Genomic DNA, 22,144 nt, shown 5'->3' with positions numbered 1-22,144 from the left:
CTTTGGTTTTGTTTTGTTTTAAATTAGTCTTAAAATTTATCCTAATTACAAAAATACCACCGATAATTTGATTTAATCTTAGCTGTTAAAAGAATGGATGGCTAGGATAAATGTTCTCTCTAGTTCTCTATATAAAAAGTTCTCTGTTGATTGGGACTCTACTTATATTATATACATGATTTATTTTTGGTATCCTTTATAGTAAAACAAGATCCCTTTATATTGTGATTCATGGCTTCTTCATTTCTTCTTAACTACAGAAAATTGAAATAGAGAAATTGAGAAAGCTTGAACGTGAGGTATTAGAGGAGGTGGAGAAGCTTGTACGCAAGGTACGCTTAACTGCAAAATTTGACAAAATTTATACTATTTCATTACTGCTATAAATAATATTAGTTCATGTTGACATCCTATTTCTGCTCTCTAATTTTGTGTTGATATTTCAAGAGGCAGTGGTATAATTGGTGCTCGGGTGCATACAAATTTTGTTTTAAAGAATGTCAGTTGTTTGCTTGTGCATTTGCGATTGTATTTTGCAATTGTGGTACAATTGTAGGTAGGTGTAACCATTACTAAAGAGTTATAATTTTTAACATTAAAAAAGGAGATTAAGATATGGGTTGATTAGAATTTGTGCAAGATTGTGTATCATGAATAGATTGGAAAACTCTGGGTGTGCTTCAAAAGATCAGCTTGCCTTGAACCATTAGAGTCAATCTTATGTCGGTTGAACGAACACCCTCCGCCTAATTATGTGAAGCCTGTACTTTCTGTTATCAATAATCTGTGCAGAAACAGATAATCAAATAATAGAAATGAAACGGAGACAGGATGTATTGCGAATGATATAAAAAACCGGGTTTAAATTTCATTCTTATTCTCATCAAGAGTCCAAGTCAAGGCTTTATGGAATACTATATTAATTTTAATTTTGAATTTATATTAATAATCTCATTCATAAATATATATATATATATGTTAGAGTGATATGATCTTCAAGAATTTTGTTTATGTTTACAGAAATAAAATGTAGAAAGGTTGAAGATGAAGATCAAAGTACTGAACTCTCATTGATTGAAATGCAGTGTATTTACAATACTGAAGAATGAAAGTTAAGTTGTATAAGTTACATTTACTCTGTTTATATACAAGAAGAAAAACTGGAAGTAACTAACTAACTAATTGAGCAGCTAAGCAACAGATGGATCCAGCTAAGCAACAAGTGGCGGCAGGTCCATGTGGAGATATAATTGTCAAGTAACTCCAACACCCCCCTCAAGTTGGAGGGTAGACAAAATACACCCAACTTGGAAAGAAGAGTATTGTGATGAATAACAGTGAGAGGTTTAGTCAAGGAATCCGCTAACTGGATAGTGGTAGGTGTATAAGACAAAGAAATGAGACCTGAGCATAATTTTTCTCTTACAAAATGACAATCCAAGTCAATATGCTTAGTGTGTTCATGATAAACAGGATTCTTGACAATATAGATAGCAACTTGACTATCACTTTTAACAGGAATAGGAGTGATGCCAGGAATATCAAAATCAGATAACAAACGAGATAACCAAGATAATTTCAATTTCTGATGGGTCTAAATGACTCATATGCTGTCATGAGAGGCTTAATCCTTATGAGTTATCCTCTACCTACTATAGGCCAAGTTTATAGTCTACTATTGCAAGAAGAATCTCAGAGAGAGATCCATTCTAGTGGACACTTTTTATCAGACTCTGCATCTTTGAATGTGAATTCATACAAGTCTCAACCTAATATGTACTCTAAGAAAGCGACTGATGCTAAGAAATCATCTCTTTACTGCAATTATTGCAAGAAATCTGGTCACCTTATTGACAAGTGTTACAAACTTGATGGATTTCCACCAGATTTCAAGTTTACAAAGAATAGGAGGTTTGTTGCTCATGTTGAAGGACCAGATATTCAAGGTCAACAAATCTCTCAGATTCCACAGAATGCACAAGCTGCACCATCTCTATCACCTACTGGTGGACTTTCACCAGATTTCTGCTCACAACTCATGGCTCTAATACCATGTTAGAGTGATATGATCTTCAAGAATCTTGTTTGTGTTTACAGAAATGAAATGTAGAAAGGTTGAAGATGAAGATCAAAGTACTGAACTCTCATTGATTGAAATGCAGTGTATTTACAATGCTGAAGAATGAAAGTTAAGTTGTATAAGTTACATTTACTCTGTTTATATACAAGAAGAAAAACTGGAAGTAACTAACTAACTAATTGAACAGCTAAGCAACAGATGGATCCAGTTAAGCAACAAGTGGCAGGTCCATGTGGAGATAGAATTGTCAAGTAACTCCAACACCCCCCCTCAAGTTGGAGGGTAGAGAAACTACACCCAACTTGGAAAGAAGAGTATTGTGATGAATACCAGTGAGAGGTTTAGTCAAGGCATCCGCTAACTGGAGAGTGGTAGGTGTATAAGACAAAGAAATGAGACTTGAGCATAATTTTTCTCTTACAAAATGATAATCCAAGTCAATATGCTTAGTGCGTTCATGATAAACAGGATTCCTGGCAATGTAGATAGCAACTTGACTATCACTTTTAACAGGAATAGGAGTGATGCCAGGAACTTCAAAATCAGATAACAAACGAGATAACCAAGATAATTCCAATTTCTGATGGGTCTAAATGACTCATATGCTGTCATGAGAGGCTTAATCCTTATGAGTTCTCCTCTACCTACTATAGGCCAAGTTTATAGTCTACTATTGCAAGAAGAATCTCAGAGAGAGATCCATTCTAGTGGACACTTTTTATCAGACTCTGCATCTTTGAATGTGAATTCATACAAGTCTCAACCTAATATGTACTCTAAGAAAGCGACTGATGCTAAGAAATCATCTCTTTACTGCAATTATTGCAAGAAATCTGGTCACCTTATTGACAAGTGTTACAAACTTGATGGATTTCCACCAGATTTCAAGTTTATAAAGAATAGGAGGTTTGCTGCTCATGTTGAAGGACCATATATTCAAGTTCAACAAATCTCTCAGATTCCACAGAATGCACAAGCTGCACCATCTCTATCACCTACTGGTGGACTTTCACCAGATTTCTGCTCACAACTCATGGCTCTAATACCATGTTAGAGTGATATGATCTTCAAGAATCTTGTTTGTGTTTACAAAAATGAAATGTAGAAAGGTTAAAGATGAAGATCAAAGTACTGAACTCTCATTGATTGAAATGCAGTGTATTTACAATACTGAAGAATGAAAGTTAAGTTGTAAATGTAGAAAGGTTAAAGATGAAGATCAAAGTACTGAACTCTCATTGATTGAAATGCAGTATATTTACAATACTGAAGAATGAAAGTTAAGTTGTATAAGTTACATTTACTTTGTTTATATACAAGAAGAAAAACTGGAAGTAACTAACTAACTAATTGAACAGCTAAGCAACAGATGGATCCCCACAATTTGCACCCCGCGTAGGTGATGGAGCATAAACAACACAAGTGAAAATGTATGTTGCTATATAAAGATAAGGAAACCTCTTTTCCTTTTCAATGCAGGACTTCAGGATTTATAACTCATTTTCCATATTTAAGGAACCATTTTTGGATAATCATATCTCACTCATCCTTTAATCATCTTGAGTGATTCAAAGTGTCTCGTAAAGCTCTCGTAATGGAGAACACATACCATTCCATACGTCATTCGTTGCACACACGCAACAACCACCCACTCAAGCGCGGCTCAAAATGACTCGACAATATGGGGTGTAATACCCACATTTTCTAACACTTTCTTACATAGTTGCATCTTGCATATACATGTCAATTACATGATCGTTTTAGTTACATAATGAAATACATGTCAACTGCATGGTAGTTCTAGTTTTGAGCCAGAAAATCAAGTCATCATTATTGGCGGTGGTTTGTTTTCAGGGTCTTCATTCAGAAGTGAAACAACCAACAGCTGCAGGGTACTGTGGATCTGTAACTAATGCTAAAGCTACTAGCGAGACCTCAATACCTGGATTCTTAACTGATGTAGATCCCTTAAAGTTCATCTTGTTGAATCTTTTGGGAGCTACTGCTTGCGCGTATCTCTATGTTTTGTTTAAATTATGTTGTGCACTATAAGCGGCCTAGCACAGGAGAATTGCTCGTTATGTCGGACGGTTGCCTAATTAGGAGGTACTTGCAAGTTTTTACTATGGCTGAACAAGAAAAATAAGATAAAAACCATCTGAACTACCAATAAAAATTTCTGTTCTGTACGTGAAAGCAGAAAATTTTAGACCTCTTTCTCCTTGTTTAGAAAAGTTTCAACCAATCTAATGGCTGCTCTATGATTTCTTGTAACGTTTCTATATTTTTCCTTGGCTCATTTTGAATTTGGTAAGGCTGGTAAGGCTCCAGCTGAAGATATGTGGCAGACTAGGTGGAAGTGTCACTGAGGTCCAAGCCCTGTGCTTAGATCAAACCCCAGATATTTTAGTAGTTAAGTTGTCAAAATGGATCTAGATCCGAAGAATCAAACTGAACTCAATTTTATATTAGCTACTTATAATTAAAAAACAACAACATTTATTCAACATTTTAGATAAGGGTTGGAGACTTTGAGTTACTCAACTCGAGTTCGTGTTATAGGGGTTTGTTTTTCTCTCTTCGTTTTATTGGTAGCAGACATGCACTGAATAACCATAACCAACCCACTGGTGTGCCGCACCCCTTGCAGATAAAACAGCCTAATGCACAAGTAAAAACAAACAAGCAAAATTGTATAGTAATTATCCAGCTCTCTATTGATATTTCAAATCTTTCTCTTGAATCCTATTAACCTCATGTGACACATTTCACTTATATTACTGTCATCATGTCTGTAGTGTGTTGGTTTTTTTAATGAAAGAGAGGGTAAACAAAATGAAGATCAATGGTGAATATGCAATTCAAACTAACTGCTAAGAGTAATGAGTTCATAGAAAATTTTGCAGACTTTACAATATGCAATTCAGCTAATGAGATTGAGCCTGATGCATATTCGTCACTACCGCAATTGTTGCCAGTAGCGTTGATTTTGTTTTACTTACTCTTAAAACACGGTCAAAGTAGGTTGGAGGTAACATTAGCCAACTGGAATATGTATTCCAGCTTGACGAGCCTTTGTTTCTGGCAGCTTGACCACAAACATGAAACTTCTTATCACTAATTTTTAAGAAGTGTCTCTATTGTTGTGAATCCAACATCGCCAATTGCCAAATATTCAATTTCTGTTTACAACTTGTAGTTATTGGATGCTTTGGTTGAAAAGTTACGTTACGGCGTGTTATAAATCTGCTTAAATGTTATGATGAGTTAAATTATTATTTGGATTATAACATTGCCAGGTAAAATAATTTTGCTCAGTTGAGGAGTGTTTGACAATTTTTTTTTACTTGTAATGGAATAGAGCACAGATTCATAATTGTAAATAGACAAAGAGCTGGTACATTTTTTTAATGAAAAATGGAAAAGATATTAAGCTATTTGATACAGATGAGCTCTGAAAGACTAGGAGAGATGTTACTTGGAAGAGGTTTTGAAAACAAATACTTTTTTTTTGCTAATTGTGTAAATCACAATTGATTGCAGTCCACATTGCTCTATATCCTCTAGTTGCCCAGTAAAGATCTGAACATAGCCAATGTATTAAAACTTCATACAAATCAACTTTACCTCTATATCATACAGTACTATATTGCATCGAAAATAATTTAGAGAGCTCATTATAACAAAAGAACATAGAATTGGACCGTTCAAGAAGCTTATAAATCTTGCATTGTTCCAGATACAATAGAATTTTGACAAAGCTCTTGAACAAAACAATAAAAGATGGATCCAAAAAAGAAAAGATATGCACCGGAATTTGAACGCTATATCTTTTTCCCCATCTTCGACCATATATAGATTGACATGTCATCAGAATGATGAATGATGGGTGTTGACGGAGGAATTTGGTAACAACAAAATTTGAGGTTCGTAGCCGGAAACAAGATCTGTGACGGAGGTTCTTTGTCGGAAACGTGAACAGTACCCAGTGGATCCGATGAACAGTGTTCGTCGGGAAGTATGAACAGTGTCTGGTGGTAGAGATTATTGGGGGCTGAGATTGCTTAGGGTTAGTGGTGGCTCCTTTGCGCTCTCGCTTCTGACCCCTTGCAATTTGCCTACGTATCCCTTTTTATAGGGAATCAAGCCCACGTAGTTTTTGGGGAACAAGAAACCTAATGGACTTAGATTTCTTATCCTGAGGCCCAATGGGAAACCCACTGGAAACCGTCTTCTACTAGCTTTAGGAATGTCCGCCGATGAGGCCCAACCACAAAGGCCCAAGGCTCGTCCGCGGCTTCGAGACTTCACGGATGAGGCATCTCCCTGGCCAAGGATAACCTTCCGCTACCAGCTGTTTCTCTAGTCCGTGGACGCAGGTATAGCCGTGGTTCACCCCAAATGTTAGACGCATCATTGTCCCCCGATAAGGAGCCCCTACCAGATTGCAGGACAAGTGATCCCAAGCTTTTGGGTGCAAAGTGCAGGATACTCCAAAGTCTCCCAACGAGGACACCCGTTGACTACAGAGACAGAGCTCCGAAAGCACACACCAAATTTCACCCCACATCCCCAATGAGGACACCCATTGACTATAGGAGGAGGCCTTCAGTCCAGGCATACCCCTGGAGGTCTCTGACCACGGACACCGCCTTTCCTGTAGATATGCTACAGGAAGGATTTTTCAATAGAGTACCTGCATCAAATAGGTTAGTAATAATAATCTCCCTCTTCCGAGAATCATCCAAAGAACCCGTCCAAGTAACCATGTTGAAGTCTCATCCAAGCTATTTTTCTCACTTAGGGCGCGCCTTCTTCCTTTGTAGTAAAATAGATGCCTTATCTTTTCCTTAATTTTAGGCACCGACATCCCAATTCTGACCAATTGACCCGGTTTTGACCCGAATAAAGTTTATACCAATTTTTGGGCATAACAACTACCCCCCAAATTCCATATGCCATTGAAAATGGGATTGGAATTTTCAACCCCCCTAGCAATCTTGAAAAATTTGTATGAGCATCTACAAAATTGAGGGTATGCCCTTACGAACTTATTCATTCCTCTTTCTTCATCATGCTCTATTTCTTTTTTGAACATGACATGGCGCGCCCCAGATAAAGGCGCGCTTCATGAATCTAGACAACAGCTTCACACCGCACAACGTAACATCTTTCACTCTCTACCGCTTCTCTTCTTAGTGACTTTAACCTTTGGTTTGTCTGGCGAGGTTTACCAATTACGCACCACATCTCTAAGCTTACATGAGCTAACTCGGCGTAAGAAATAAGAGAAATCGTACAAAAGAGTGCACCTCGCGTACCTTGGAAAAGAATAATCCATTTAACAAAGGTTTGAGGGTTTCTTCCAACTTTTCCATCCTAATATTGGTTTCCTATAGGCGCGCTTTAAACAGAAAGGGTCATCATTAGAGGGCGCTCTCTAAGGGAAGGCATAACCAGAATAAAAGACCAGTTTTCTGATCTTCAAATAATAAATAATCTTTGATGAAAGGAGGACGTGTTTTGTTGGTGAAAGTGATCCTTCCATGAACAACACAATACCATTCCATGTTTGATTTCTTTCTCCTTGTCAAATCATAACTCTAAATCGTTGATCTCGTCTTCTCCACAAATAGTATGATTCATTTAAACTCAAAGTCAAAACCTTTACGATCTTCTATAATCATATACTTTTAGAGGGCGCGCCCTTTATAGTGGCGGCGTCTTCCTCAAATAAAATTATCTGTGAATAAGAGGGCGCGTCCTCTTTACGAGGAGCGTTTTGCTCAAAAAAAGTGTTCATCCTTGGAGGGCGCGTCCTTTAAATAAGGCGCGTCTACCTTGATAAAGGTAATCATCCTTGGAGGGAGCTTACTCTGTAAGAGGCGCGTCTACCTTGATAAAGGTAATCATCCTTGGAGGGAGCTTCCTCTGTAAGAGGCGCGTCTACCTTGATAAGGGTAATCATTCTTGGAGGGCGCGTCTTCTGGAAGAGACGCATCTACCTCGACAAGGGAAATCATCTTGTCGAGGGCGCGTCCTCTGTCAGAGAAGCATCTACCTCGACAAGGCTATTCATTCGTGGAGGGCGCGTCCTCTGTCAGAGACGCATCTACCTTGACAAGGGAAATCATTTTGTCGAGGGTGCGTCCTCTATCAGAGACACATCCACCTCGACAAGGGAAATCATCTTGTCGAGGGCGCGTCCTCTGTCAGAGGAGCATCTACCTCGACAAGGCTATTCATTCGTGGAGGGCGCGTCCTCTGTCAGAGACGCATATACCTTGACAAGGGAAATCATCTTGTCGAGGGCGCGTCCTCTGTCAGAGACGCATCCACCTCGACAAGGGAAATCATCCTTGGAGGGCGCGTCCTCTGTAAGAGGAGCATCTACCTCGACAAAGAAAATCATCTTGTCGAGGGCGCGTCCACTGTAACAGGAGCATCTACCTCGACAAGGGAAATCATCCTTGGAGGGCGCATCCACTGTAACAGGATCATCTACCTCGACAAGGGAAATCATCCTTGGAGGGCGCGTCCACTGTAACAGGAGCATCTACCTCGACAAGGGAAATCATCCTTGGAGGGCGCATCCACTGTAACAGGAGCATCTACCTCAATAAGGAAAATCATCCTTGGAGGGCGCGTCCACTATAACAGGAGCATCTACCTCGACAAGGGAAATCATCCTTGGAGGGCGCGCCCATTGTAACAGGAGCATCTACCTCGACAATGGTCTTCTACAGAATCTTCATGTAGTTAAACCAAATCAAAGATCAATATTCTTAGAATGCTTATATCTTCTACAAAGCTCAAGGGATGCCGAAACCATCTCATGTAGAAACATCTCTTGGGCATCTCACGAAGTGTCATCCAATAAAGGGCATCTCACTCTCAATATTTCTTTGAGGGCGCGTCTTGAAAGACAAGAAATTAGTTCTAGTCGAGCCATTCTTCAAGTACTGACTATGACTCATCTGATCATTAAAACATCTTCATTAAAAACTTCCATTTTTCTTCTGAGGGCGCGCCCTGGGAGGGCAATTTTCCACTGAATGTTTCACATGCAGAGGGCGCGCCTTAATAGATTGTGATACTGTGCTTCGCAAATCATGAGATTTTTCCCAGATAAGATTTCCTACCTGCAAGAAATACAATTAATATGAAACTTTAAATGTTACCTGGAGGACGCGTCCTAGAGGGACGGACATGTCCAATCAACGAACTCTCCTGAAATATGTTAGAAGTCTCCTGGGCCTCAGATGTCTTCATCAAGGCGCGTTCGAAGTGTTTGTGGGGGTCTCCTCCGTGCTAAATCTCTTTCACAATATTCTTCCTGCACAAGTCCTAGAAACAATTAACGGAAAACACAACAAAACTAGTCGAGTGTTACCTCGTGGAATCATCTTAACGGCGATGACTAGCTCATGGTAGTAATGCCTTCTTCTTGAAGTGTTCTCCTCCTGATCCTCCTTAGATTTGCTCCTGGTTAAGTCCTCTAAACTGAATAGTGTTCTCAAATATTCTAAATCAAATAGGATTCTTCTGTCTTCTTGTTGGAATAGGATTCTCCAATCTCCTTAATAGAATAAGAATCTTCAATCTTCTAATTAGAATAGGATTCCCCAATTTTCTATATCGAATAAGATTCTTCAATCTTCTAATTAGACTAGGATACTCCAATCTTCAATACCAAATAGGTTTCTCCCAATCTTCTAAACCAAATAAGAGTCTCCCAATCTTCTAAACCAAATAGGATTTTTTGGTAAAAATTCGCAGCTACTGTTTTCCTCTATTTTCGTACTGCTCAACTTTTATTCTCGTAATCATATCATCTCTGAATTAAAGAGAATTCAACAAGCTTCGCGTAGACTGTAAGATCGTTCAAATCTGACTTACGGAACTCGAGATACGGCCCAAACAGTGTAAGCAAATCGCTAAATCCATCAAATCCGAATTTTCCACCCAATTTCGCTCCTTCGTGGCTATGGCTGCAAACTTCAACCTCCATGGCTGGATATCATCATCCATGGATCTCCCTCGTGGCCACGGATACTACACTCAAATCTCCTTCGACCCCCTTGCCGAAAACAGTTATTCACGGATCTCGAGTTATTCATGGATCTTCTTTGTGGCCGTTGTATGCAACTCCTCCGTGGCTATCCTTCAATTCTTGCGTCAAAGAACCTTCATCGTGACGAGACATCTCTTCCTCCTAAGATTTTGATCTTGATTAGGCCCTCCTTCTAGCGCCAATTTGTTGACGGAGGAATTTGGTAACAACAAAATTTGAGGTTCGTAGCCAGAAACAAGAACTGTGACGGTGGTTCTTTGTCGGAAACGTGAACAGTACCCAGTGGATCCGATGAACAGTGTTCGTCGGGAAGTATGAACAGTGTTTGGTGGTAGAGATTATTGGGGGCTGAGATTGCTTAGGATTAGTGGTGGCTCCTTTGCGCTCTCGCTTCTGACCCCTTGCAATTTGCCTACGTATCCCTTTTTATAGGGAATCAAGCCCACGTAGTTTTTGGGGAACAAGAAACCTAATGGGCTTAGATTTCTTATCCTGAGGCCCAATGGGAAACCCACTGGAAACCGTCTTCTACTAGCTTTAGGAATGTCCGCCGATGAGGCCCAACCACAAAGGCCCAAGGCTCGTCCGCGGCTTCGAGACTTCACGGATGAGGCATCTCCCTGGCCAAGGATAACCTTCCGCTACCAGCTGTTTCTCTAGTCCGTGGACGCAGGTATAGCCGTGGTTCACCCCAAATGTTGGACGCATCCTTGTCCCCCGATAAGGAGCCCCTACCAGATTGCAGGACAAGTGATCCCAAGCTTTTGGGTGCAAAGTGCAGGATACTCCAAAATCTCCCAACGAGGACACCCGTTGACTACAGAGACAGAGCTCCCAAAGCACACACCAGATTTCACCCCACATCCCCAATGAGGACACCCATTTACTACAGGAGGAGGCCTTCAGTCCAGACATACCCCTGGAGGTCTCTGACCACGGACACCGCATTTCCTGTAGATATGCTACAGGAAGGAGTTCTTCAATAGAGTACCTGCATCAAATAGGTTAGTAATAATAATCTCCCTCTTCCGAGAATCATCCAAAGAACCCGTCCAAGTAACCATGTTGAAGTCCCATCCAAGCTATTTTTCTCACTTAGGGCGCGCCTTCTTCCTTTGTAGTAAAATAGATGCCTTATCTTTTCCTTAATTTTAGGCACCGACATCCCAATTCTGACCAATTGACCCGGTTTTGACCCGGTTTTGACCCGAATAAAGTTTATACCAATTTTTGGGCATAACAATGGGTGCCAACAATTTCCAGAGAGCGGATATGAAGTTTTCTCCGGATATTCAGACCACGGTATTATCATATGAATAAGTTCTCTCAACTCTAAAAGCTTCAGACAACTAACTAAATCCAGCACAAGGTCTACAAGCATTCCTTTTCATTATAGATATTGAGATATGTCCCCATACAAGATCACAATGTCACCAACAACAATCCATCGTCTATTGTATGACTAAAAGACCAGTGGCCATCCGTTACATATCACAATTATGGTCTGCCAGATTTAGTCAATGGTCTATGAGTTTAAAATAGTTCAAAATGATACATCTTCAAGGCTGCAACAGTATGATAATGGGATAGATTATTAATTGTAGATGAACATAGTGTAATCTAATCGTTACAGTCGACCTAGAGAGGAGGGATGTAGCTGGAAAAGGTTTAGAGAAACTTGGAACATGAATTTTGCTGATTCTGTTGTTCAAGTCACAATTGACTAGACCACATTACTCTACAGCCTCACTTGCCCCTAATGGTCTCAACAGAGCCAATATATAAACTCCAGATCTCTATAGCATACAGTACTATAGTGATACATTATATTATTACAAGAAGAAATGAAGTCCACTAGTTGTATAAAGATCATGACAGAATATTAGAACTTGCAAAGTTTACATTACGAGGATAGAATAATAGAGTGGAACTAGAAAGCTGCTTAAATATTGTAGATGCTATAGTTCCATAACGGCTAATCATTAATCGTATCAACTACCATAATGATTTCAATACTATCATTATCACTGGCCTCACGATAATCTTCATTGCGGTCATCACAATTTTGCTTTTCTTCAGTTTCACTTTTTGTGGGTTCCCCTTTCTTACTCTTTTTGGCTTCCTTCGCCTTTGAGGCTCCCAATCTTTTTACAGTAGTCTTTTGCCTAAACTCTGTGAAAGAAGTCAAGAGAGTGGTAGATTGACATGTACAGTATTTGACTACTTTATTAAAGCTGCTCTAACTAACTACACTAAAGATTGTCACATTCTGTTTATCATAAACAAAAATAAATACTATGCATCAAACAAGAAACATAATGTTGACAAGGCCGTAATCCCTGTATTTAGGATCTCTTTCATACATCGACAAAGAAAATTGCCACCAGCATGAACATTAAGACTTAAGACTTAAGAGAGCCAACAAACTTAAAGATGCTGTACACAAACAACTAGCTTGTCAAAGAATTAACTTAATATAGGCCACAGCAGCATGTGTGTGTGTATATATATATATCAACACTAAAAGAACATCGATTAAGTGGTTTGACATTTTTTCTGGTATTATCTTGGCAATTGCCTTGAACTATTAAAAAATCTCCAGATGCAGCCATAAGAAAAAAAAATCCACGGAGTAGTTTGGTAATGGGTTACTCTGATCTTCCCGCAACTTAACACCAGCTCTAGATTTAGTTAAACTCACTCTTTATTTTAAAATTATATATTAAAATTGTTGACAACAGCTGATTGGCAAAAATTTCCTTAACATGTATCTGTATGGAAGGCAGTATAGAGTTTAGGTTAAGAATGGTTCCCCATACACAGTACAACAAATATCTCAACCAATAAGTCGAGTATAGACATACTGCTTGACGATTCTGCAGATAACATGATTGCTAATGATAACAGTCACAGGTTTAATGGTGATCACCAATAAATCCACAGTGAAATCCTTCTTTAAAAGAGTTTGGTTGATGTGGTTCATATTGCATTGAGACAAGGTACATGGAAGTTAACAAATAGAATATGTGGTGAAGCTTTTATAGGTTTTTGCAATCTCAGATGAATTATAGACAAGGAACCCTCTAGATGTAATTTGTAACAGAACTGCACTGTGGTCAGCAATTTATTCAGGATAGTTATCTGAAAACACGTTATGTGTATGATCACTTAAGTAGTTAACACAAAGAAAGTTAAGGTGAAGAATGAGAAGAAAAGGCTCATTGCAGCCATTTGAAGGAAGCCAAGGCAATGATAGTTGCAAATACTACTCTGGATTATTCTGTATTTTAGTAAGTTTAAATTACTGGCATGTTAAAATAGATAGTAGTTTTGGTGAAGCCTTTTAGCTTGCAACTGAGGCCTACTATCATAGCATCAAAACTGAGTCGGAGACTCAATGCATAATACAGTTTTCTGGAACAAGTTAATCGTAGAGACCACCTTCAAGGTGTGCCAGCTCAATACTAGATTTAAGGTTGACTCACCAGCTGAAAATCAACCTCGCGTACTGTCGAATACTTTTTCTAATGGATCTCTACTGTTGTTCTGATCCAATATAAAACAACTTGACCTTGTTATCTCCTTGCTATGAAACAAAGTGCAACCTTAAAGCACCCTTTCAATTTTTATAATTACACTTCAAGGAAAAGTGAAAACAATAATATATTAGATTGTTCGCTTATCTGAAACATTACTCGCTCACGTAAATTAGCAATAAAGGTAATGTATCTTATAATTTCAGTTTGTTAATAGAAACATATATTTCAAAGACATGAGATGTGCATCCTCTCACCGATAACTACTTCATTAAATATGCGTGTACTTTTACAAGTTATAACACATTATAAAGTCCTATCAACAGAAAGGTTTAGCGTTCTAAGCATTTCAACAATCAATATAACAAAACTGATGTAAGGCAACCATGACTGTGGCAAGCACACCTATAATAAAGAACCTCAGTGACTTGTAGTCTTAGCTTAAGTCTTATGCTACATATCACTTTTAACAAAATGTAAGGCCCGTCAAAGCCCGTCAAACAACTAGGTTCCAGATTTTATAAATAACAAAGCTATACATCCAAAACATCACTCAAAATTTTAACAAATAACATAAGTTCAATGCACAAAAAGAAGCCCAGGTAAAATTTAAAGATACTACCAACCTTCAAGTGAAGCTCTAAGAGGCGCAACAAACTCAGGAAACTCAATATCCTCAAGCGCTTTGAATACATCTTCAGCACTCATCGTCTGCCTATTAGACTCCTTACATATATCATTAGCACTGCACATATACATCAAATCATGTCACTCACCACAACAAATTCTAACTCCTCATTTACACACTCACCCTACACAAGTCACAGTAAAAGAATGTTTCATCATATTCACAACTATTCCTGTATTCCACCTCCAATCAAATACATACTGATCTATCTAGTAACGATCCCTATCATTCCTCAACAATATCTACACACATCAGTAAAAAGAATATGGTTTAATCGAGAAAAAATAAAACAAGTAAAATCACGAAAATTCAACTTCTAATTAACACACGAATCGTTCAAATAACAAGGCCTATTATTCCTCAACAACATCCACACACATATATATATACAAAATTAGGTCTAATTAAGAAGACATAAAACAAGTAAAATCTCGAAAAATCAACTTCCAAACTAACATATGATTCGATCAAATAACAATGCCTACTATTCCTCAACAACAATTACATCTACACGCACAAACACAAAAATCTACGCATTTAGATAAAATATAGCAAACATTTCAACTTTTGAATCGATCGAACAACAATGCCTATTATTCTTTAACAACATTAAGACACACACACACAAACTAACATACAAACAGATACACACATATTATAAAATTACAGTTAATTAAACAGTAAATTGATAAAAACAGACATCTATGCAAAAATTTAAAGAGGAATTTACTGACGCGGCGGAGAGATAGTGAATGAAGATGCGAGAGGTCTCGGAGAGAGCGTCAATTGCCTCGCCAAAGATTGAAATTTCACTATTTTTAGATAATTGAGAGAGATTTCGTTTTACTAATCTACGCACTATACTCTTCGGCAGCGAATCCGCATCTCCGGCAACTTTTTCCGGCATCGACGCCACAGTTGTTTTCTCCTCCGTCATCTCTCTCTCTCTCGCTCGCTCTATCCCTATCCCTAACTCCCTATCTCTCTCTCTCTCTCTCCCTCTCCCTCTCCCTCTCTCCCTATCTCTCTCTCTCTCTGATCTTTGTTCTGTTTGGTGAATTTTGGCGGGGGCAAGGGCGTTCATTTCCCGCCAGTTAAGAATGAAACTGTAAGTTGACTTTACACAGCAACAATAACTTGACTGCAATATAAAATTATTTTTTTAAAATTTTTCTTGCTATATATATATTATAATTTTTTTATAATTGTCCGAAATCGAACTTGTGACTTTACATAAGTGGGACACGAGTTTAACCATTTCTCCGACATTTGTTGATAAAGTTATATATTTTTAGAAGAAATTAAAAAAACTTATTTTATATCATAATAAAATTTTAAAAATTATATGTAAAAGAAATAAATGATTATTAAAAAAGTAAGAAGAAATTCATATAGATAAAAAATAAAGTAAATCGTTGGGAAAATCAAGTAAAAATAATATTTAGACATGAAAAGTAGAGTTAACCGAGATGCACATTATTATTATTATTTTTTTTATTATTATTATTATTATTATTATTATTATTTAATTTTCGATCACTACACATTTCACCGAAAATTTCCTCATATCCTGCCCTACTCCAGCTTAATAGTTTCCAATGCCAGTCAGGATCGAGGCCCGAGGGTGACTCAAGGATAGGGCTGTCAAAAAAATTCGAGAAATCCGATATTCGTCTGAAAAATTCGCATCCGTATCCGAGAAAAAACGGATATTATCCGTATCCGAGAAAAAGCGGATATTATCCGTATCCGAATTCGGGATATTCGAATCCGAAACTAAATAAATATATGATATTTAAATTATATAAATATAAAATTATATATAATTTAAAATTTATTTTTTTAGTTTATAGTGTTTGTAAATGTATTAAATAATACGATTATACAAATTTTATATAATTGTACACTTACTTTATATATATATAAATATATTATGTGTATTTAATAGTAGAAAATGTTTTATAATCATCGTTAAAATGGTAAGGGCAACAAAAAAATTCAAAAAATCCGAAATTCGTCTGAAATATCCGCATTCGTATCCGAGAAAAAGCGGATATTATCCGTATCCGAAATAAAACGGATATTATCCGTATTCGAATCCGATGATTGCGGATGCGGATACGGATATAGGCATATCCGTATCCGAATTATCCGTTTGACAGCCCTAGTCAAGGATTTGACGGCCGACTCAAAATGCCACCACAATCATTATATATTAAACACTCCTTTATTTCAAGAAACTAGACTCGGCCATTATCCATAATGCAATAAAATATTTGATATCCTGGTCAAGAAAAAAACAAATTGAGCTAATTTTATTTCTTATTACTTGCACTACTGGCTAAACTTTTACATTTGATCTACATTTATGCTAAATTAAATAATAACAATAATTATTCTTTTTTTTTTGGATTGATATAAGATAATAATTCTGCTTAATTAAAATTTATATTAGAATTTATCTAAAATACTTTGATAGTTATTAAGCTTTACAAAAAATTCAAAATAAATAATGTTATCAATATGAGTACGATATAAAACTGAGTTATTACTTAATAAATAACCGAATATATATAACATAAATTGAGTTTCAGTAACAGTCATTAATGCATAATAGTTATATTGACATTAACTATGCGGTAACTTATATTTCACATTAAAGCACTAAAAGTATATAAGAGGGGTAACACTTGCTATTTCTCCAAACCATCGATCATAAGAACTTCTATCTTCCAAGATTTATATTTTTGAGAACGGTTAACAATGACTTCCACCAAGTTCATCGTTGTGTTTCTAATTCTCCTGCCTTTTATTGCTGCTACGTCCATTCCAGAGAGCCCAACACCCAGCAGTAGCGGTGTTATAGGTAAATTTGCATATTATATATTTAGTAATGAAGTGTAATTTTTTTTTATTTTTCCTTAAAATTATATATATGATACCTAATAGTATTAGTGTTGTAGGTAAATTTGCATATTGTATTTTTAGTAATGAAGTGTTAAAATTTTTTATTTTTCCTTAAAACTATATATCTGATACCTAGTATGTTTGATATAACCTAATATGTTTGATTTAATTTAACAAAAGAGCTTGTATTATATTATTTTGTCTTGACAGATGCAGTTAATTGTGCCAGACCATGCAATTCATTATATACATCCGGCGACTGCAACAGAGATTGCATAATAGTGCAAAAGCGAAGTGGGGGTTCTTGTCGATTGGATAATTCCGGCGTCTTAAGATGTTGCTGTAACACATAAATGAATTAGATCAAGTCAAGCTCCTTTTAATTTAATTTGAATAAATCATAAATCTAATTATATTTCTCGTCTTAAAGTTCTTTTCAGCAGTCTATCTAATTTATCCTTATCGATTAGATGATAAATTTATGTCAACAACAAAAAATATAAAATTTTCATAATAATTTATACATATACCAACATAAATAATTAAGTCACGTATGTGTATATATATATAGAACACAATTAAACATCAAGAAAAAAAGAGTCAAAGATTTGAAATGCAATATGTAATGAGGCTTGGCTAGCTAAGCATCAGACCAAGTAATGTCCAAATCACCCCAGTTATCTTTAGGCACCCCTAATGCTTTCCACACAACTTTCGAAGCATCAACAATATTATTTGGACACGGTGGCTGGTAATCATGTTCATCATCGCACCCCATTGTCGAATCACACTTATCGACAACCATGGCCTCCACGCTTCGACCATTAGCACTAATTCTGATTTTGTTAAGGCAGCGTGAACCTCCTTTATACCATCCAGTAGATAGTGCCACAACTGGTGTGTCATCATCATGGTAATGGTTATCACATTCTGATGGACCGCCACCATCTCCGCCCTTTTGAAAGCTATTTAGTGTTAAAGTTGCCTTCGTATTTTGAGTTATCTGAGGTGAACATGTGTAAGTTGGGTATAACTTTCCTTGAACACAACAATCAGCAACATGAAAGAGCATCAACCTTCAGAGAACATGCAACGAAGAAAGTAATTAGCAATACCGGAAGAAATGTTACTAAGCTAAACTTCTTCATCCTATCAAATTTGAATAAACTTTTTTTTAATCTATTATACTAGTATGGAAATATGTGATGGCTTAAAGATTACAGAACTTGTTAGTATATATACAATTAGCACTCCGCAAAAGGCCAAGTTTGTACTCAAATTCTACAATAGTATGGCCATATATGGGGATAAAATTATGGTCTAAACAATATTCCTGTACGTAGTTTTCACAAGTAAAAACACACAAACATTCCATATACATGTCATTTCAAGCGTAGCAAATACATTTGGGCTTGCCGTTTTGGAATTCCTTGCAATACAAAAGTAAGAACCGGGGGAAAATATATTTCATGCAACAAGTGCATAATGGAAAAGTGTATGCACTATGTAGTTATGTATAATATTTGAATAAAAAGTACTGGCAAACAACTCTAGCTAACTAATTAATAGATTCAATACAATGCAAAAGGGCGATGGTCCATGAATTAACCTACTGTACTGCTGTAAATAACCTCTACGCATGGTATGATATAACAATCATTCAAAGGGTGAGCCCAAGACAAAATGCCTTTCTATTATTGTATGGTATGGTTGATCATATGCACATTACTGCGTGTAACCACTCAACTTGTATATTTTGTCCTTGTATGTTGGCTATATCAGTAAACGCTAGCTTCTTTAGAAACGACCATATCATTCTCTCCAGGGCATTGTTTTGGAGAACACTCCTCCACAGTCTTGACGTCAATTAATTGTATTATTGTATGGTATGGTTTCTTACCATTTATTCCACACATTACTCTTCTTCACATCCGTATGCATATCCGTTCATATATACTAAAAAACTGTGAGTTCACGGCCGCCGTGTATGTTCTCTTTTTCCTTGATATCAGGACATTTTTTAGATGCTATACATAAATATCCAATCAATTAAATTTTGATAAGCATGCATATGATGAAACCACATATTTACGGACCAACACTATATATAAACCTGCACGTACAACTGTTGATGAGCCGAGACGAGCCGAGTCTGATTGAATCAAGTCGACTTATAAATTTTTTTCTGACGAACTGAACCGAAGAGCCGAGTTTTTTTATAGAATTAAAAATCGTGTTCAAGCTTGTGTTATTATTATTTTAATAATAATTATTATTTTATAAGCTACATATAAATATACCAATTATATTTGTCATTTATTATATTGGGTTAAATTAAGTGATCAAATAAGAAATCCAATTAGATTTTAATTTATTGTATGGACCTAATAAGTGGATATATACCTAATACCAGTCCCAATTATATTATAATGGGAGATTTAATTAAGTTGTATATAAAATGGTTTATAGTCCCCAATATATCAAGTACGTTACACGACTTATCTTCTACCCATCAGAGAGAGCTATTGAGAAAACCTTAAAGAGTACTTGGTTGAAAAAGAAAATAATCGAGAACATAATACAAATTCAGATACCGTAACAATCATCGCCTTATGGATTTAAGTACGCTTCTGCCTTCGGTTTAATCTCGATAATTTAATATGATTATTATGATTCTTGTCTCTATTTTAGATAATTATATATTTATAGAATTATTAGATTCTATGAGCTTGAGCTTGAACTCGTTAACTAATGAGCTACACGAATATAAACGAGACGAGTCGAACCGATCCGAACACGAGTCAAACACTAGCTTTTTCCATCAAAACGAGCCAATTCGAAGTAAAAAAATTATGATCAAATGACTGGTTGACTGTTAGAATAAAAAGCCAAATACATTTATTTTTTTGTAAAAAAATTGCAGCGATTTTGATGTACAATTAAGCGGGTACATAGTTTCATTAGTAAGTTGCATAAAAAGAATATATTAAATTTGTGAGTTGTATTTTTTCTTATTGGTAAAAAAATATTAACATATTTATTTAAGTGGTCGAATTTTTTTATATTAATTAATTGAAACAATATGTCGCCAAAGTGAACTCTTTTGTGTAGATTAATTAATTTAAAAATATTATTGTGACGATAAAATATTTAACTTTATGCAAATTTTACCAGCTCAAAGGAAGGTAACGTTTAGACAAAATTAATATATTCTTGTGATAATAAGTATGTAACAATATTAAGTTTTTCATGTGAATAATAAGTCGGCCCAAAGAAAGGCATACTATTTGACATAAATTAATTATTAATACTTGATTATTACGTGGAGAATACAATTATAAATTAAATTTTCTGTCCAAAAACTAAAATTTAATATTGCGCAAGGTATCTTTTGATGGTTTTTCCAATATTTAAAATTTATCACATTATTGTATATTCTAGTTTTGAGCATTTGTCGTATATTTATTTTCTATTTCAATTACTGCTAGTGCTAATTCTGCTTCCGCTCAGTTGAGCATGATTTCAATGTTGAATGGGACAAACTATATCACGTGGAAAGAGAATATTGAAATTATTCTTGGGTGTATGGATCTTGACCTTGCGCTAAGGAAAGAGCAACCAGTTCCCACTACAGATAATCCCAAAACGGATCAAATTGAGAAATGGGAACACTCTAATCGCATGTGTCTGGCGATCATGAAGCGAACGATTCCAACTGGCTTTCGGGGCTCTATTGTTGATAGCACAAGTGCCAAGAAGTTCCTCTCCAAGATTGAGCAGTATTTTGCTAAAAATGAGAAAGCGGAAATGAGTAATTATCTATCAAAACTCGTGACCATGAAGTATAAAAGAAAAGGGAACATAAGGGAGTACATCATTGGGATGTCTAATCTTGCTGGCAAACTCAAGTTAGAACTTTCAGATGAGTTATTTATTCACTTCGTTCTTATTTCTCTACCTCCTCAGTTTGGACACTTTGTGGTGAGTTATAATAATGAAAAGGAAAAATGGACTCTTAATGAGCTCATTTCACACTGTGTGCAAGAGGAAGAGAGGCTTTGTAAGAGAAGACTAAGAGTGCTCACTTGGCATCAAGCTCTCATGATAAGAAAGAAAGAGAGGTGAGGATATTGCACATCAGTTACAAGAGAAGCATGATAAGGGAACAACCTGCTACTTTTGTAAGACGGCTGGACACATGAAGAAAGAGTGTTCCAAATATGCTGATTGTCGTGTGAAGAAGGGTAAGACTTCTATCTTTGTTTGTTCTGAAGTTAATTTGGCTTCTGTATCTAAGGACACTTGGTGGGTAGATTCTGGCGCTACTACTCACATAAGTGTATCAATACAGGGTTGCCTGTGGAGCCGACCGCCAATTGATGCCGAAAGATTCATCTATGTAGGCGACGGCAATAAAGTTTCAGTTGAAGTCGTTGGAACATTTAGATTATTATTAACATCTGGTGTTTATTTGGATTTATTTGAGACATTTGTTGCACCGTCTTTCAAACGAAATCTTATTTCTATTTTCTTTTTGGACAAATATGGCTACACTTGTTCTTTTGGAAATAATAAAGTGTGTTTCTCTTTAAATTCAAATGTGGTTGCCACCGGTTCTTTGATTGATAATATTTATATGCTTGATACTGTTGCTTTTAATAATGAAATTTTGCACTCAAGTGCAAGAGGTACAAAGCGTAAATTAACGGGGAATTCTGCTATATTGTGGCACAAGCGATTAGGTCATATCTCTAAATAAAGAATTCAGAGGCTTGTGAATGATAGAATTCTTGATCCTTTAGATTTAAGTGACTTTCAAGTCTGTGTTGAATGCATTAAGGGAAAACAAATAAACTCGA

The 22,144-nt window shown here is 36.4% G+C and overlaps 3 protein-coding genes across 3 annotated transcripts; 1 reads left to right on the top strand and 2 right to left on the bottom strand.

Annotated features, from left to right (window-relative positions):
* Positions 1 to 11,949: 11,949 nt before the first annotated feature.
* On the bottom strand, positions 11,950 to 15,490 carry LOC141689117 (uncharacterized). Its single transcript, XM_074493296.1, has 3 exons — positions 15,113 to 15,490; positions 14,317 to 14,435; positions 11,950 to 12,326 (listed from the first exon to the last, which is right to left on the bottom strand). The coding sequence occupies exons 1-3, from the start codon at positions 15,460 to 15,462 to the stop codon at positions 12,130 to 12,132; spliced, it is 666 nt and encodes a 221-aa protein (XP_074349397.1). The 5' UTR covers positions 15,463 to 15,490; the 3' UTR covers positions 11,950 to 12,129.
* A 2,435-nt stretch (positions 15,491 to 17,925) lies between these two features.
* LOC141691536 (putative ripening-related protein 1) lies at positions 17,926 to 19,226 on the bottom strand. The gene is made up of 2 exons (XM_074496266.1): positions 19,186 to 19,226; positions 17,926 to 18,361 (listed from the first exon to the last, which is right to left on the bottom strand). The coding sequence occupies exons 1-2, from the start codon at positions 19,224 to 19,226 to the stop codon at positions 17,926 to 17,928; spliced, it is 477 nt and encodes a 158-aa protein (XP_074352367.1).
* Positions 19,227 to 20,801: 1,575 nt separating this feature from the next.
* On the top strand, positions 20,802 to 21,410 carry LOC141691535 (uncharacterized). The gene has a single exon (XM_074496265.1). The coding sequence runs from the start codon at positions 20,802 to 20,804 to the stop codon at positions 21,408 to 21,410; it is 609 nt and encodes a 202-aa protein (XP_074352366.1).
* The last annotated feature ends 734 nt before the right edge of the window (positions 21,411 to 22,144 follow it).

This window comes from Apium graveolens, chromosome 10, assembly GCF_009905375.1.
Source record: "Apium graveolens cultivar Ventura chromosome 10, ASM990537v1, whole genome shotgun sequence".
In the NCBI taxonomy this organism is placed as follows: Eukaryota; Viridiplantae; Streptophyta; class Magnoliopsida; order Apiales; family Apiaceae; genus Apium; species Apium graveolens.
Note: the sequence above shows the minus strand (reverse complement) of the source record. Positions and strands in the feature narration are given on the sequence as shown.